The 19345-nt window shown below is 37.7% G+C and overlaps 1 protein-coding gene across 4 annotated transcripts in view; it reads left to right on the top strand.

Annotated features, from left to right (window-relative positions):
• The window catches only part of ZDHHC17 (zDHHC palmitoyltransferase 17), a 78133-nt gene that overhangs the window by 13728 nt on the left and 45060 nt on the right, over nucleotides 1-19345 (top strand). For 3 of the 4 annotated variants that reach the window (XR_015706355.1, XM_087764796.1, XM_087764794.1), the window contains exons 2-3: nucleotides 5655-5758; nucleotides 14514-14636. Coding sequence is in view for 3 of the 4 variants with exons in the window: in XM_087764796.1 (XP_087620922.1) it covers nucleotides 5655-5758; nucleotides 14514-14636 (227 nt within the window). In the remaining variant the exon portion in view is untranslated. Of the gene's footprint in view, nucleotides 1-4811; nucleotides 4908-5654; nucleotides 5759-14513; nucleotides 14637-19345 lie in introns of those variants that run through there. The other variant, XM_087764795.1, reaches the window with a different exon arrangement.

Consider the following 19345-nt stretch of genomic DNA (forward strand, 5'->3'; position numbering starts at 1 on the left):
ATGCCTGGACTTACCACGGCAGCATTTCATGGTTGTGGCTGCGTTGAAGCCATTATATTTGGTAGCATTGCCTGTAGAGAGATTGTGTTTAATATCCACAGCTTTTTAAATAGCAGTCTTTTAAATTACTATGCTAAGCATTTAAAAATACAAAACTTGCCAAAGAAGGTGGTGGAACGGTTAAGTGTTTGCTAGTTCTTAAGCTTTGGCATGGTTTTGTTCCAAGCCATGTCTTTTACATAGCTTATAACAGGTGAATATGTGCAAGCATGTATAAGCTTAAGAGGAGTTTGGTGTCTGTACAAGTTTTAAGTGACTGAGTTGCAATCCTTGCATATTTGGGCTTAGCTGTCTCACTTTTGGTGTTGGGTTGTCTTACTTCCGAGTCCTCGTTGCAAACTGTGTAATAGTTTAAATATGCTGTTGCAGTCCGTGAGACAGAGGAATTGCTTACCATAATGGCATTTGAAGATCTTGTCTGCTTTCAGATTGTGTTTGCAGCAATCTAGTGTAGTCAAACGAAACAATCGCCATACCTGGTTTTTCTGATTCTTACTTTCCAAATAACTAGAGACGCATGGCAGAACTTGACCACTGACTGGATAGATACAAAGAACAACTTGTTTACTCTTCTCGTTTGAGCAACAAATGCTTCAGAAAATGTTTATTTGTGTTGTAATATTAGAAATTATGATTTTCAACTACAGAACTTTTTTTTTCTTTAAAAAGGACATAATTTGAACTTCCTTGTGGGTGTTAAGAATGTGCTTTTGGGTTTCAGTGCTGTGCATTGAATAACTAACTAAGGAGAGCTTTGCACTTCAGTTTGAAGTAACTATTGATAGGACCAAATACATGTCAGGCGTAAGGTTGTGCTAATTTGGCTGAGGTCATTTGATATCTGATTATTTCTTTTTTTTTTCCCCATTGGTGTATATATAGCCTTTGTAAAAGCAGAGATAGCTAGCAGTTGAATTCTGTTGACTAGATACTGGTGTATCACAGGCCACGACATCTGGGAAGGTTAACAGTGTTGAATACAACAATTTTAGTTTCCTGATAAGTCAGCATTTAATCAAACTAGTAGGCTTTGTAAACAGAGACGTAAATAACCAAAGCGTTCTCTGAAATGCCTAAGGCTGATAGGGACAGCAAAATCAAAAGCTGAAGGTTCAAGGAAAGTGTTTTTTAGCTGTGTTCAGTAGACTGAGGTAACACCTTGAGCAGATACCTGTTTTGGATTTACTTACTGTAGGTCTTTACAATGGCCTCCTACTTCAGGCTATCAGCCGATTCCCTGTTTACTGGTAACTTGCCCAGCTAAAACAGTATAGACCCGTATTAGATTCTCTTAATGTTAGTCTTTCATTATTTCTTTCTAAATCACTCTTTCTAGAATAACTAGAGGAAATTACTTTTCTGCATTTATAGTACGGTGCCCTAGCCCTGCACAGGATTTTCAGAACCCTGAAAAAATTCTTTAGGAATGAAGAGACTCTTTTCTGTTCCTAGCTGCTGCCTTGCCTCTCTTACATTTTGCCTTGTCAGCCAAACATAGTGTGTCAGAGCGTTGTTTGCAGTCACTTGGTCCAAATTGCCTGTCACTGGGTGAATCAAGTATTGCTGTGATTCACAAAATCCAGATTCTCTTTTATCTTGATTCCTGGCAGCTTGTTGATTAGGAACCCAAAAGTTACTCTACAGATCACAGTCATAAACTAGGCACTTACAATGCCAGCTAAGAGTTATATCCTGTAGAATGGCACCCACAGTAGCCAGCATGCAACTGTCAAGTTGCATAGATAATACTAAGGGATAAATTTTGACTCTAAGCTTGGGAATCTGTGTCCAGGCTGCAGAGAACTGACAGTATTGGGTGAGGATTCAGATTTGATATGCTTTCCTGGAATTTGTCTTAAATGGTTTACTTCCAAAATGAGCAGTATTTGCATCTTCTTTTCAGGCAAACCTAAAGTCGTCCTCTTTTCCACAGTTAATGCTGTGGTTAGAAGACTCTGTTGTACGGTGATGGAGGCTGTGATGTTCATCTGCCTTTCAGGACTTTACGGATTGTTTTAGCTGTTAAATGTAAAATAAAAACTCAATTCTCTTAGCAAATCAGGAAACGTAGGGTTCACTTCAAATATATTTGTCATAAGTCTTTATATTAAACAAGTGGATCGTAACTGCTAATGTATGTACTGGGGGCAAAGAGGGAGAGAATTGTTTCTCGCTTACTCATTTTGTGTCAGGCAGTCATATTTGCCGTCACCTCAAATCTAACTCTTTAATCACTTCGGCTATTTTGCATTAATATAACAAAATTTGAAAGTTTCAGCGTAAAAAAAAAGTAGTTCAGAGATGCTATCAGTGCAAAAGGAGATTAAAAATTATATTTTTTTTAAAAGTTAAGGGTACTGTCATTACCTTCAAGTCCTTAGTGAAAGTAGTAGATAAGCTGTAGGAGTGGCGAAGGAATATCATCTCTCACTTTTTTGAATTTACATGGTTAATAATTAATACTTAAGATTTTGCTGTATTCCCATAAAGCTTTTTGTGAAAGCATTAGTATCATAAAGCTGTGGTTTCATGGTCACTTTAGGCTGACGTAAATTTACACTGCTTGTAAATGGGCAGCTCTTTTGACCGGCTAGTGCGGGCTCAAGGGAACAGAAGCTTGGTTTGTGGGCTTGAAGTGGTCAGGAAAATGCAGCTTAAGAGAAATCGTGTTCCCTGGTAAATTAACATCTGCCTGAAAAATAATCTAGGTTTCTCAGTTTGCTTTTAGTAATTGTTGGGTGATAAGAAGAGAGAATTTTTTCCTCTTCCAGCAGCTGTGGAAGGCTAAGAAATACACGGAACTCCTACCTCCTCATCAGGGTGCTCGAGGACAGTGAATTTCTCTTGTTCTGGCGTCTGCCTACTTGACTTATCCTTTAGCTTTTCAGGGTCTGAGCATTCCAATTTCATATGTAAAATCCTCCTGCAATCGTGTGGTGTAATAATTAGTGAACAGAGATGGTATAAATCCTGCTTGCTTTCTAATATGGTGGAAAAGAGAAAATCATGTGGCACAAAGTAATATTTTCTCATATTTTACTTTTTTTTTTTTAATTGTAATGTCCTCTGGTATCTTTTTTCAGCATCTTTACTCCAGATAACACTCTGGCTTATCTAGTAGTGGGGGAAAAAAATAAGTTAATGGTTAAGCTGTTGTCTTCTTCCAATACAAAGTGAAGCTATGTTTCTGGCTAGTAAGAGAACTGGTTGTAACGTGTGATTTGGATGACCACAAATGCCCTGTAACGCTTTTAGGTTGTCTCTCCTGTAGAGATTGCAACAGAGCAGCCTTCCTGCTGGGCTGGTGATGCTTAACTGGTTAATCCAGTCAGTTTTTCAGGCTTAGAAAAAAAATTGAATGCCACAAAATAACATTGTGGTCAAGAAACGATGCACTCTGCTGGTCATTTAGGTACTGCGTGAAATTGAAAAATTTATTTTTCTGAAGAAAAGTCTATGCATAAGACTAAATCAATTTTGAATTTCTTGAAAGGTTTTTTAATGTATAAAGTGTCATAAATGTTCTAACTATATGAATGACTATATTAATTTAGTACAATTTAGTACTGCAAAATATATTTAATGTATTAGAATGTCTCTTAATTTGATTTTTTTTCCCCCTTGCCTGAAACAGGTACATTGTATGTAACAAATACAAACATGCTCTACTGAAGTTACTTGGGTTTGAAATGAATACTGAGAGTTTTGGGATTTGCAACTAGGCTATCTTCTTGATAGTTTGCTCTGAGGTTATAACTGGTATAAGTTTTCAGACTTCTGCTTCAGTGGCACTTTATTATGTTGAAATCTGGAAACAGATATTTAAAATGTGGTTTTCAGATTTAAGTGTTTTTATCTCTCTAAAAGAGGTACATAATGCTTGTAATAATTTTAGGCTAGAAATACCTTTAAAATAACTTCAATGAGAAAAAATTGTCATGACTGATTTGATTACCAGCATCCAGTTATCGGGAAGGCATTGTGTTTATACAGCCGAGTGGAGTAAGTTCCAGATGAAGAGAGTCAGAGGGCAAAGTTTACTCGTCTGCTCGCAAGCTCAGTGTTTAAACTCCCATTGCAGTCAACAGAGAGCTGGTGAATGTTGTCACAGGAAGCTAGGACACACTTTGGCTGACTAGCCGCAACTGGACACAGTAAAAGGTTGCTAATGCTTCTCATTGTGACCAAGAGCTCCTTTTGCAGAAATTATTGCACGGCTGAGAGAATGTGAGGATAGGAGACCTGCTCATCTTGGCGATAGGAGGTCGTCCTAGCCCTAATACGTCTCTTAGTCATGGAAGCTAGCTGGGCAACATTGGCCTCTTGGGAGAGAAGGTGGCGGGGATTTGTGACCACGAATCCTTGTTAAGGTTAGGTGTATTATATCATGGTTGTCTTGACTCAGGATAACTTTATTTCAAAAAAATGAAAATGTTTAGTATAATAATGAAGTTGATCACTCATTTTAATAACTAAGTGAAAGTTGGAACCTTAATTAGACACCTTTCATAAGGTGTTTAAAAGTATTTCCAGGTATAGATTAAAGAAACCAAGTTTCTGCTCATGGAACTATATGTTGGGGAAAACTGAGTAAAAGTAAATAACACATTTTAGTCAATTGAAATGCATTTTTAGAACTTTCAGAGAGCTTGCTTCTTTTTTTGCTTCACTGTTCCAATTCTTATACTTTTTTATGTAGCTATTCTGAATTGCACGGTTGATACATGGAGGCAATCAGCTACAGTATTTGTAACAAATCGAAAATTGTCGAAGTTGTATAAAATTCATCATTCAATTTCAGCTTGCTGAGCTGACTTTCACATGCATGCAGTTTGTAAAGAAAAATGGTATGTTGCTACCCTAGTTATCTGTCAATACAGTGTTTTAATATACATTCCACCAAGGGAAGCATTAAGGGTTGAAGTGTTGCCCTTCATCAAAAGAATTAAGTTTGTAGGGAGCTGTATCTGGTGAAGAACATGTCATGGTCATGCCATTTATTTCTGAGACCCATAGGTTAAACATACATAGGTCACCTCTGAAGCTGGGGCTGGAGTTGAAGAATCTATAAAGTATCAGTAGGTTTTAGTCATTGGTATTAATCGTTCCCAATTATTTATTTTCTAGAAGGTACTTGACTATGCTATTTGAAGTGTGACACTTATTTGTAGTAGCACAGTGAACTTTGCCAGTTTATGGCCAATGGCTTTCTTTATGCTATGTTGCATTTATACCCCACCACCCCCAAAAAAAAAAACCCACCTCAAACAAAAAACAAGAAAATTGCTGTTACTTTTTTGTTAACTTTCTTAAAAAAAAAAAAAAAAAAACAAACCATAGGATTTGGCAGAACTCTGCCGTTACAAATGGTGTTTTCTGGAAGGTGTTTGAAAGCTATTGTAGGAACTACAGTGGCCTGCTTTGCAAAATGTAGAAATGTGGCCAGTCAGCTTACCACCCTCAGATTTAGGTAGCTTTATGGTATATTGAACTGGGTACTGTTTTTAGTTTTGCTTCTAGGAATTTTTCTTTTTTTCTGATAAACTTCAGTAATGCTGATTTTGGTGTTCTAATAGCAAGTTTGTCTCTTTTAGGAAATAAAGCCTCAAAGCCATTACAACCATGGATATAGTGAATCTCTTGGAAGGAAAAGCCACATTGATGATTACAGCACTTGGGACATTGTCAAAGCCACACAGTAAGTTTAGTTTTGAGTGTTAGATTTGTCTGTGTCTGTATTAGTTAAAAAACAAACAAACAAACAACCCTCACCAAACAGTAAAATGGATTTTTGTTTTTATTTGCATAAAGTGGAAGGTGATCTGTATTTGTAGATACAGTAGTAGAAGATTTCAGAAGTGAACTCTACGAAATTACTGTTAAGACAGATTTATGAGCATTGTATGACAATATGCAGGAAGAATTATGGTAAGTTGTAAATATAGGTGGTTGCTGGACAGATTCTTGGAAGAGAACGTATGGTTTTCTTTCTGTTGGTGCTGTTTATTTTCGTAGGTGATGATTAAGACATAAGTGGGCAACATTGATATGCAACATGAGGGTTTCCTTGGTTTGTTGGCATCATTTATAGGTTAGAAGGAATGTGTCTCTGTGTAACTTCCTTCGTTGTCTCTCATTCTGCAGTTTCAGCTCTGCTATGAAACTCGAGTTTATTGCTGAGAAAGCATTGTAGGAGTAAACTGCCTGCAAATTTAATAATTGCATTCTTAATGCAGATGAATGATACAAATTTGTCCTTTACACAGTCCTGTAGTACATACTAAGTCAGAAGACTTCCTGACGAATTGTCACAACACTACGTTTTAGCTTGCTATTGTTTACCATTCAGAAACCACCGCCACTGTCACCTTTCTTCAATGAGCTAACAGTTTTGTAAGATTTTTTTTTTTCTTGTATTGTTAATTTGGATGCTTAAACTATTATGTATCTTGCTGAGCTATTTGCCTTTTTCTTCTTAAGACAAAACTTTTCTTTCCTTTTTTCCCTAAAAGGCATCTCCTCCAACTGACAGCAGCTTTGCAGCTCTGCATGTGACACAGGCTCCATTTAGGTTTAGGAAGTGTGTAGTTCCCTTCACTTTTTGTTTTGAGTTGTGAGGAGTTTAACTTCCTGAAATAGATGTTGACTGACAATTGTTGCTCTAAATACTTTAATAGTAATACTACCACCTATAATCCTCCTATTAGGGGATTTTTAGAAGTGAAAATATTGGCATAGCATTAAACTAGCTGCTTCTTAAAAGCATGGAAATATGACAGCAGAAGTGGTTTTGCAAGTTACCTGCTTTCATTCTTGTATGCTCATTGCATGTTTGAAACCCTAAAGCACATTTCCCTTATTAGCCCTCAAATTTAGACTGATTTATGCTTTCAGCTGAGTTATAATTCTTTTCTGGTCTCCTCAAACAAGAATCAACAGGGCTGCGAGTCATCCATTACGTACCCTCACAGTCATGGGGAGACGTGATTTACAGAGAGGATAACATCTCGCTAAAGAGGACTATAGTTTCATATCATAGCCCTAATTGTTAATATCACAGGGAAGGGGGACTGTCAGCGTGGGTATATGATCAAGTTGTGGTATCCAGACAGCCCTTCCCTGACTAGAGGCAGAACTCGCCTTTATTTTAAGTATTTACTAGGATTTGAAGGCTGTGTTATACAAAACAGGTGTCTTAAAAGGAAAAAGCTCTGAAGTTTAAGGCAGAAAACAAACTCACCAAATATCATAAAGCTTGCAATAAAATAATGTTGCTAATATATTAATTCAGTGTTATTAAAAAGATATATAGTTCCTACTAAAATGATGTAGTTCTTCACTTTTGTAGAAATATAACCTCTCTTTTATATGTATGAAAAATAGGTGATCTTATCCTCTACCACTTGTCCTCAAAAATCAATATTCACTTAGATTAAAATATCTGCTGATTTTGTTTACTTTTCAGTTCAGTGCTAATGTAAGTAAGATGCCACAAAAGGTTTTGTAAAAAAGGGATGCTCATCTATCTGCCAGAACTCCCCTTCCTATGCAGTTCAGTCAGTTCAAGCAAAATGTAGCCAAATAGAATAAGAATTATTTTCAGTCTCTTAGTTTGGGTGGGTTTTTTTCCAAATCCAGACATGTAGCATTCAGCATAGGATTGGCAATACACTTACTTTTTTTCAGAACACTTCAAAACTTCCCTAAAAGAATATAACAGGGTTTTTTTAGTGTGATACAGTCAAATAGTAGCTGGGGTGCTTATGATTAGTTAAATGAAATTCTGTTGGTCTCGAGAATGGTCTGAGAGCTAATTATAACAATAAAGTTGTGTATCTTCCTCTGTTTAAAAAAAAAAAAAGTCAAGCTGATCTGTCATCCAAAATGATTTGGCATTTCATGTAAGACCACTTAAATTGTAGGCTTCTTGACAGGTAGAAGGTGCATTTCGCCGTAGCATAGAGTTGTTTGCTATTAAATTTGTAATAACCTAAGCAGGAAGCCGGTAATCATGTCATCTAAGTAGCTAGTCCGTCATTTAATTTTTTTCATAATCGTTGTTCTTACAGTATTCGATGTGCTGCATTATTAAAAGTTTCTCCTGTGAAAGTAACTAATTATTATTGTTGCAACGTACATGAAAATGGGGAACATAGTCCCTTAAACTTTAAAGATGATGATGAAAAATAGGATGAAAAGGTTTAAAACTCATCTATACTTTGCATATGCTGTTTGACTGTAGAATTCTATTTTGAGACGATGAATTTATTGGCACTTGATTACAGAGAAATAAAACAATGTTAGTAAAATAATGCATTTCCTTTTATGTTTTTCAGCAAGGGAAAGTAAGAGCTTGCAAGCTCCACACATTTTTTCCAGAAGGATTTGTTTGTTGTTTCATATCTTGTTGAACTGTTTGTGTCCTTTACCTTCTTAGTCTGTAGGTTGGACACTTAAGTTAACATGCTCATACACTACGAGCTACAAATCTAATAACCTCTTACAAGCAAATTAAGACTTTGTATAGAAAAGAGGGATTCAGCTAATGTTCTCATTGCAGAGAGTTTATCAGTATTTGTATTTTTTCCCCATTATGTTCCTGATAAATTCTCCCACAGACATAGGGTCAAGGCATGGTTTATACCAAAAATAGTCTCTCTCTGTGTTTGTTTTGCAGAAACTTGTGCTGAAGTAAAAATCGTAGTGTTTGGTTTTCATATCTATTAATATAAAGGACACTTTTCACTGGCTTTGTTATAAACATGTCCAAGGGCATCTAGGTAGCATTAAAAGTAGTAGCGTCTTAGCCCTTCATCTTGCAGATGTTACAATGTGCGTGTAATCTCGTGGCATCTTGTATTCGGTTATAGCAAAATTCAGTCTGGTTGATATAAATTTTCCACTGTGTTTCTGAAAGCAGAAGCAGGCCACTCATGTATTTGAAAATCTGTTTTCAAAGTGGTAGTAAAAAAATCATCCATTCTTGCCTTTGCTATTGCAATGGAGGAACATTGCTTACTAATACTTAATAAGTACTTTACTTATAACTGCATAGAAAGTCTTCAAATTTCTTCTGCCTCTACAAAAGCAGAGGGTGGGCTGTGTACTGGTTTTGTTCCTCTGTAGCATTCAGTGCTCTCACTGGAGCTGCAAGGGAATGGAGTCTTGTAAAAAAAGTTGTAAGTGACTTAAAAGTGAAATTTAATGGAGATATGTGGGGTACGTTTATTTCTCTCTCTTCTGGTACCAGTAGCCCTGCATCATCCAAGGCTGGAGTCATAACTTTGATGTCTTGGGAAGGGTACTGTGTTAACATAAGAACTTAAAGTTGCTGCCTTTGTTTTGTTTTAAATCTCTTAAGCCATGAAACTAAGGAAAAGTAGCTAATGTTCACAGGTAGAGAAGTATATGAAGGGCTATGACTACGAGAACAGAATCTGAGACACATTAATCCTTGCATCGTGATTTTCAGTTCTGTTGAGAGTGAATAGGCACCTTCTGCTTGTAGTGAACTTGGGCAAATTCCAGCTATGCTGAAAGTATATCAAATAACCGTTATGAACATGAATATTAAATATTAATGACATTAACAAGTGGTTTTGTGACTTCTGGAAGATGGATTCCTTGTGCTCAAGTGTTACGATTTCATTATTGCAAGATTAACTTTTCTGTTAGTTTTATTCACTGAGATCATTCAAAATGAAGTCGTGTGCGTTGTGAAATAGTGCAGCACGAAATACGAAAAATACTGAATCTTGCTCAGGAAAAAAATTGTTGGATACATTTGAGAACATGCTTTTTTCCTCACTATTTCTCATCATTCATAGGGTAGCTGATAAGAAAAAAATAGGATACATATGGAATAATTCAAATTGGTGAGGGTTTGCCAAAGTGACAATTACTCCTGGCTTTTTTCAGCTATTCACAGGAGAGGATGGGCAGACCGTGACAGGGGTGCGCATTCTTTATGCCTGGTCATTTGTGCCCATGGAGTTTGATTATATTGCTGAAAGTGAAATGTAGCTGAAGTTCATATGGAAGGGTGGGATTTTTTTTTTTAACCAGGCTAGTAATATAGCCACAACTGTCTAGACAATTTGAGGCGCTGGAACATATGCAAGAGCTGAATTTCTCTTGTCTCTCAACATCACTGTTAACAGTTCATTATGCAGCTCTTGAGTTAGCCCTTTGCTGTTGAAAACAAAACTGTTTTGCTGTTTAACACAAACATGAGAAGGTATGAAAGGCTTTGTTAGTCTTTAACCACCATCCTTCATGGGAAGGAGACTTCAAAAGATAAAAAAGATCATTTTTCTATTAATTGCATTTCCAGTTACAGCAACTTTGATTGGAGTTACGATGATGGCAAGATGAGGGAGGGAGCTCCTGGCTTACCTACTGTTTGTTGGTATGGTGATGTGCTCACTGAAGAGAGATTCCTTCCTAGTACTGTGGCCAAATTTCATGTTAATCATGCAGCAAAGCTGGCAATGTCTATTTCCAAGAGTCGATCTGCTTGCAGACAAAAGATTAAAAAATGGATTACATATTTAAAATGCAAAAGGCTTCTGGGATACTGTTTTTGAAAGTATTATATTCAGAATATCTTTAACCTGTGTTGACAAATAAAATGTTACAGGTTAGTTACCAAAATGGCTTAGAGACTCTGCTAGTGAAAGGAGCTTGCACAGTGGTATTTTTGCCCTGGAAGAACTAGTCTCATTTCTTTCAGAACAAGGCAAGCTCAGTAGCATGCTTTAATTATACTCCATATTGATGCTAACAGCATCACCCTCTAGAATTCACCCAGATGCTGAAAATTTCTTAGGTTAATACATCAGTCTCTTGTGAGGATTTGAATCTTTTCCTCTATTCCTCATTCTTGAAGAGCATAGAGCCCTTTATAACAACATTATGAGCACGATTATGCCAAGTGTCTGCAATAGGCGACCGTCTCATTTTGTAATCTTAACAGTGCATGATGAGCCTTTGGAGAAGGCAAGGTGAAGTCAGCTGCAGCAAATTGATCGAAGAAGACTGTAGGTAGTACGTGAGAGAAGAATGCTGCATTTCTGGGACAGCGCTCAAGAAACCATGACTGCATCAGATGTGGTGTTTTATTTAATTGTAGAGAGCCTGCTGTTTCCAGGAAGAGGAGCAAATTGTTGTAAATTCCTAACCTTTTTTGCCAGGCAGATTTTTGTCTGTCTAGATCCTTAAGTCCTCTTGTGACAATTTAATAAATTGAAGAGTTATGAAATTATACATTGTGTGTTACATCTTTTGTAATCAGTTATGATTGAGTTCAAGGTACCAAAATAAATTGCTAGGAACAGACAAACTGATGGTGACTTAAATAAAAAATTGCTATATACCTAATTTTCAGTTTAACTTTTGGAAAGCGTCTTGTTTTCCTGGGAAGGCTCTTCTGATGTATTGCAGAACTTCATGATATGTTTTGTCGCCAAGCGGTAGGAAGTACCTGTGACTTGCAGCTTGCCTTCTGGTGGGGAGGAGGGGAAGTCTATGATGCTAAGTCCAGGGAAGGAATCCGTTCCTGCTAGTCCTTGTTGTATCTCAACCCATGCAGTAGTCTTTACCCAGGGTCCCACAGCAGGGTATGGGTGAATTCTAGAGGGTGGTATTTGTATACAACAGTGGAGCACAATTAGAGCATCCTCTCGGGGCTTCTGCAGGGGCATTGGCAACAGCGTTCTGCCTCAACAGGCTACAGTTGATTCACGTGCTTGCCACAGCTCTCCTTCATTTTCATATCTCTTGAGCAAAGTTCTTCAGAAAGCAGCATCACACTTTCTGTGAGACTAGAGATTTGCTTTAAATAAAATTAAAGAACCCACAAAAAATCCCCACCAAAACCCCAAAGAACAAACACACCTCACCCCACCCCCCCCAAGACTGTGACAGTGCTGCTTGGTTATACCTATCTTGGTCTAACAAAAACTTGACTAGGTATCAGAGGTTACTTTCAAGGAGGTTCATTTTGGTTTGTGTAGTTAACTTGATAGGACAATTGTATAAATCATGTGTACAGTTTACTGTAGCTGACCAGTAGTAATGTGGTTTAACCCCAGTAGGCAGCTGAGCTCCATGCAGCCGCTCGCTCACTTGCCCTCCAGTGGGACAGGGAAATGAATCAGAAGGGTAAAAGTGAGAACTCGCAGGTTGAAATAAAGACAGTTCGATAGGGAAAACAAAAGCCATGCATGCAAGCAAAGCAAACCAAACCAAGGAATTAATGAACTACTTCCCATTGGCAGGCAGGTGTTCAGCCATCTCTGGAGCAGCAAGGCTCCATTGTGCATAATGGTTACATGGGAAGACAAAACACTATAGCTCCAAATGCTGCCCTTCCTCCTCCTTCCCCCAGCTTTCATTGCTGAGCATGGTGGTGTGTGAAATGGAAGGTCCCTTTGGTCAGTTGGGGTCAGCTGTCCCAGTTGTGTCCCCTCCCAGCTTCTTGTGCTGGCGGGGCAGCATGAGAAGCAGAAAAGGCCTTGACCCTGTGTAAGCACTGCTCAGCAACAGCTGAAATATTGTTGTGTTGTCAACGCTGTTTTGCTCACAAATCCAAAACATAGCCCCACAGGAGCTACTGTGAAGAGAATTAACTTGATCCCAGCCAAAACCAGTACACGTAAGGCAAATTCTAATGCATTACATGAAAGGTTTACGTGATTGTCTCTTACACTTTACAAAAGTTAGCATTATTGTGTTCTTGTGACAGTCAGGAATGGTACGTGTTAAGTTATTTGAACAGACGCTCATCAGGCCACGCTGCTGATCTAGACTGGGACTTGGGAGATAGTGTGCCTCAAGACTGGCCGGACTTAGAACCTTATCAGTTTTCCTGGCAGTTATGTGTGTCTGAGTATGTGTATCTTGTCTGGCTGGTGGCATATTTTTAAGTCTTCGTAAACCGAACCTCTTCTCCCCCCTGCCCCCACCCCCAACTGATTAAAAACAAAGCTTTGTTTTCAAAATTATTCATGACTGCTGCTTTTTTACTCAGTCTGAGGGACCAAGTTTTACAGGCTTGTTGCCAATTGGTATGTACTGCACACAATAGTCTTTGTTCTGATCTTTTGTAATGTTTGGAAAGATTATAGGTATGACAGCTATTTCTAGCATTTTTCATAATTTCTGGTGCAAATTGCCTAAGAAGTTGAAAACAACATGGTCTAAGTAGGCTGTTATGTCTAGTACATCTTTTTTGATAGTGTCCCACTAATTTTTGTGCTTCAAGCCTGTGATAGGCTTCAAAAACATTCCTGAGGTTTGTTGATTTGAGTCATTTGAGGCTTCGCTATGGGAGCACTGTCCAGATTGAGGATCCGTTCAAATACATGAAATAAAAAGTAAGAATCATAACTACCCTGGAAAAAAGGTCTTGGCATCAGTTACGCAAGCTGATCAAGTGGAGCAAAGGAGCCTTAAGTTGTCTAAGGCTGTCTCTTCTGCAGAAAGTAGAACGTAGAAGCAGCATAAGGAAAACTTACTTAAACTCCAACTTTGAGAGGCTGTTAACATTCTGCTCTAGCAGAAGTCAGATGTCACAAGGCATTTATCTTGATTTCAAGGTTTGCCCACACTTCAGTCTTCTCCTTGAGATGTGAGAAATCCCTGTGGGTTCTACAGACATGGAAACATAACCTTTACTTGCCTTTCTGCATTTGTTTTATTGCCACTAAAAATAGGTGGTAAAACAGTGTAAGCATCAAGACAAACATTATTTAATGTTGGAGTTAGTCCCACATAAGATGCCTAAGTAATGTTTATGCTTCCTGAATTGTTTCAACTTTCAAAGTGTATGCAGAATTTTTTTTTCAAATGAAGGTAGCTCACATTTAATAGTCATCTTTAATGAAATAATTCATTTTGTATTAAAGTATAGAATTTTGAAGTGGTATAAAAAAGTAGATGGTACTAATTTATATCAGACAAATTGCTATTTGTTTGTTATCTGAGAAGAAAAATGGGAAGTGTTTGAGCTCTGTTAGTGTTTGTAATTGATCTGATGATCTTGTCATTAGAATTTTAGGAAGATACTGTCAAATCAGTTGGCTAAGCTCTTTTGGTCTTCAAGAGATGGAGAGGAAGGAGAACAGAGGTGGGAGAAACAAATGTAGCAGAGTCCCTGGGAAGAGAAGAGTTTTATTTATACTTCGTTTAATACTTATCTATATTTTCCTTTGCTCGACTGTATCGTTTGCTGTGGAGACAAGTTTTCTGTAAAATCTTGTATTGGTTAATATAGTTTCTGCCAGTGGAAACCTCTTGTTGCAAGAGATCTGTAATCATAGAAACAGAAAGTAAAGTTTCTGCTTCATTCCTCTTCTGTTGAAGCTTTTGTGTTGTGAATGTAAGTATGTTGTTTACCGAATGCGTTTTTATCCAAGGTAACAACTTTGAAAATTCTTATTTTCTTCTTCAAGGTATGGAATATATGAACGATGTAGAGAGTTGGTGGAAGCAGGTTATGATGTACGACAACCAGACAAAGAAAATGTGACGCTTCTCCACTGGGCTGCAATCAACAACAGGATAGATCTGGTGAAGTATGTATTACACTTTAAGTTAAACATAAACCAATCATGTCCTTAAAAATGTTGATTTCTTTTTTTAGGGTGTTAAATAACCTTAATTCTCTTTAAAACTTAGTTTTTATTCTTGAAATTTGGGGGCAGGGGGAGTAATCAAAAGACCTAATTTGCATTTTGGCCGCAATGTTTTGATGACACAGTTAACAAAAATAAAACCTATTAGATGTCCAGAAGTCAAGCTCAGACACTTCTCAGATGACATAAACTCGTGGAACAGCTGTTCAGCTGCATGTGCAATTTCTTTATACTATGGTATACTTGTTGAAATACCCAATTTCTTTTTTGAGGAGGGGAAATTTGATGCTAGATGGTAGTGAATGTTTTTCAAGAAGTAAGATTAATATGATGCAAGGGGAAATTTCTACTTCATTCAGCATTTCAAAAAGTTCTAACAAATAACTTCTTTGCATTTTAAAACACAGTTGTTAAAACAGGTAACATTGCAGCACCTCTCCTTTCAAGTGATAACAGTCTTTAATAGTGGGAGCTATGGGATTTGTGGTTATTTTTCTGCTTTTCAGTTTATAAAATCTGGAGCATAGTATTTGAGACTATGTTTTAAAACCTATTATTATCTTTCAGAACATGGAGAGCCTAAATTCTGAAGGGATAATTCTTAGTACTTGCTGTTTTACAGATCTTGAGTGTGTAAAGAATATGGTTTTTTTTCTCTGTCAGTAACAAAACAGTGAATTAAGTACGTGCAATTAAATCTAAATACACAAAATATTATGGAATCAGCAGGTTTCTAGAATATTTGACATAAACTGCACATCTTCAATCAGTCCGCTTTTCAGTTAGCGTACATGGCACATTCTTCAATCAGTCCACTTTTCAAAACAGTTTGTTTATGAAAACGTGTACTTACACATAAAAACAAATGCAAAACATCTTCATTTAAGCACGTTCTCTCCCTGTATGTTTATCACCAGCACCTTCATCAGACCAGGTCTTGAGTTTCTAGATCTCAGGTTCACGTTTCTCATCTTGTTTTTAAAGGACTTTCTGTATCCTGATGCAGTTCTCTTAAAAGAAGGTTAAATAAATAAAGTTAGGTAAATAGATAAAGATTGAGATCTGATGAGAAGGACCTTGGGTTCCTGGTGGACAGGAAGCTAACTGTAGAACAGCAGTGCAGCCTTGTGGCAGAAAAGGTCAATGGTATACTGGGCCTCATTAAGAAAAACATTGCCAGCATGTTGCGGGCGATGATCCTTCCTCTCTACTCAGCTGTTGAAGCTGAACATCTGTGTGAAGTTCTGGGTTCCCCTTTGCATGAAAAATACGGACTTATTGGGGTGAGTCCAGTGCAGGGACGCAAAGGTGATTAAGGGACTGAAACATCTGCCATGAGGAGAGGCTGCAAGAGCTTGGATGACTTAGCCTAGAGAAGAGAAGGCTTATCTTGTCAACGTATATAAGATCCTCAAGGAGGATCTTATCAATGTACGTAAGTATCTGGGATACATGGTAGTATAATACCTGGAATCTTATCAATGTATATAAATACCTGATGGGAGGCAGTAAAGGAGACAGAGCCAGACTTTTCTCAGTTCTGCCCAGGGGCAAGATAAGAGGGGGAGGGCACAAATTAAAACACACATGAAATTCCGTCTGAACATCAGGAAACACTTACTTTACTGTGTGGATGACTGAGCATTGGCACAGGTTGTCCCGTGAGCTTGTGAACTCTCCATCCTTGGAGATATTCAAAACCCAACTGGACAAGGTCCTAGACGCACGATCTAGATGCTTTGATCAGGGATGGTTAGACTAGATGATCACCAAAGGTCCCTTCCAAACTAAACAATTCTGTGAAATAATTCAGTGTTTCTGAAATAACATTTTTTATTTAATGCAATAGATAGCACACCAGGTTTTGTCTTTATTGTGGGTAGAAGCTTATCATGGAAACCATAATTCTGCATTTGGTATCTTCCCTTCATGATAAGATAGATAACCAGTGTGCTTTCTGTCATGCCAAAATGCCTGAAATTTTTCAGATAGCTGTTTTTCTTTAAGAAAAGTACAGCATCTAAAAACAGTTGTTATATTTTGAGCTCACTTTTTTTATCCATCTTGAATGCATAATGAATTATGTGCAATGAATTGTTGATCTTATTTGGGCTGTTGGAAGACACATTTGTATTACAGATATGCTATCTCATTTGATATGTCTTTGTAAGGTCTGAAAAGTGAATGGCAATGTCTCATCATTTAGAAACATTAGTATGACATGAGGCATTTGAAAAATAGGCCTATATTGTGGATAATGTTTCTGTATTAACTTATGTATACTTTCTGTATAAGCTTTGCAGTGCACTGAATCTACCTGTGTAATACTCGATTATGACTTAATGCTTTAGTTCACTAGCATTTTATGTATGCTACAGCTTTTTCTTAAAAAACAAAAAAATACCTGCCCAAAATATTTTACAGAGTTAATTTTTTACGAAGTAAAACCAGAACAAATTTTAAATTCCCCCTTAGTCCTCTTTTGAAGCTAAATTTGTGAAAGAAGTATTTTAGCATGCGAGTGTTTCATGTTGTATTTTACCTTTTTTTTCCCCTCCAAGCATGTTGCTAACAATTTCCTGCTATAGCAATTATATTGGACATAGAAGTGGTTCAAAATGAAAATGTGAGATTCAGATAGATGGAAGTCTGTGCTTAAATCTCTATTTGAATTTCCAGTTAGGTCTTTATTATATGTTAGGGAAATCTTTCCACCTACATTTGAGTGCTGGAAACTTGTTCTGAGAATTTTATTTCAACATAACTTTAATGGAATGCTCTTAAATCTAATGTGTCTAATTCTTCCTTCTTCCTTGACAATATGTCAAAGCTCTTGTCCCTTCTTGAAGCATCTCTACCACTCTGACATACTGCATTGCATTTTCTTCCTGCTGTTTACTAGAGTGCTAATGTGTTTAACTGCTTGTAAAATTCATTCCTCCTGATGCAGCTCTTTACGCTCCAAGTTCCTCTGTCTTTAGGGGGTCTTGATTGGTTTTAGTTTATATCACCCAGCATGTCGCGTGGTCTCTCGCTCTCTCTTCTGTGAGACACTGGGTTATTCTATTTCCTTAGAATGAAATGATTCTGTGTTTTTCTTTTTGTTTGATCCTATCACATCTTTCTCCAAGTCTCCTCTCTCTTGTGCCCATTATGTGCAGTGGATAATTGCATTAAATACGTTGGCTAGTGAGCTCGGTAACACAGGGATAGAGTCTTAAGTGTAAGTGGTCTGCTCTAATGATACCAGATCTCAGTGTCTTGCTTACTGAATATTGACTATATAAGGTCTTCCCAATGAAGTAGCTTAGCAGCTCGCCTATGGAGAGTGCAGGCTGAAAATGAGACTTCTCTTGTTTTTAATATTTTTTCATCCTGTCTATTGTGAGACTTGAGATTCAGTGTAGATACCGGTGATGCCCGTTGATATTTTGTAAGGAAAACTACAGAACCTTTTCTTATTTCTGTAGGATTAGGGATAAGTGTCAGACATCCACGATGTAATTTTCTTTTCATCATGACACCGATCTATTGGTCTGTCTTCAACTCAGTTTTGTAAAAATGCAAAAATTGGCCTTTTATCTCTACAGTTACCTACTGACTGCGTTTCCCCATTCCCTCTGTCAAACTTTCTCCAGACAAGGATCTCTTTTCTACTTTTCCTCTTTCTAGCAACAATGACTGCATGCGCTTTGATTCCACAAGCACTGAATGCAAGCTGGAGCAGTTTTCAAACGCCTGGCAAAGACTTAGCGATCCTAATGCGGAGATCAGTGGAAGTATTTTCTTCTTAAGGTGACCTCTTATCAGGTCTGCTTGCTTTGAATGTAAGTAGATTGCTTAAATAGGACTTGTGCACCTGGCATCTTCTAGCATGGAAGCTTAGATGACTCACTGAGAGTAGAATCGCCCAGTTCCTCCTTTTTCCAGGGACATTCTTACCAAGCATAAAATTGTCTCTGCAAGATCTACCTAGACAAGGAGGTTAAGTTCTCAGTCTGGTTTTGCAGAAAAATCTCACTATTTATGTGTACTGAAACTGAAATGCAGCGATAAATCTCAACTTAGTCTAAGCACATCCTTAAGGAAACATAAAATATTATTTCAATGCGCCATCTGGCAGGCGATCGCCGCCTTGTCTTTTCCCAGTTGTCAAACTGCAAATTCTTCCTTCTAAATAAAACGTACTAACCAGTAAGCAGTGCTGCTGCTCAGCAGAATCTGAACATACTCTGTGTTTCTGCGGGGACCAGTGTTTGAATGATGACAATCTGTTTAATGTTCACCTCCCCATGAGTGGCTGTCACATCAGCGAGATGGATCCAAGCTTTGACTGTGAATTTCTCTGTGGTGTCTTTTATCTAGACAAGCTTTCCTTGGGAACTCCTTCCCAAGGGGGACTAAATAGCTTCTCAGTATCTTTTTCAAATTTGTACTTCGGTAGTTGAGACTTCGCTTCACAATAACAAAATTACGTTGTCCCTTTACCTTATATACACCTTGTCTTTTCACCTACGTGGGACCAAGACTTTAACAAGATGTTCTCATTGAGAAATCCAGAAGCTGAACTTCAGCAGAGAGATGTTGCACTTTTGTTCCTTTGGTGTTGGAGACCGGTGGAGTGGGCTGTCCCCCGTCGATCAGAGCAG

Source organism: Nipponia nippon, unplaced genomic scaffold (genome assembly GCF_047370975.1).
Source record: "Nipponia nippon isolate SJK-2023a ecotype South Korea unplaced genomic scaffold, ASM4737097v1 scaffold_3, whole genome shotgun sequence".
NCBI lineage: Eukaryota > Metazoa > Chordata > Aves > Pelecaniformes > Threskiornithidae > Nipponia > Nipponia nippon.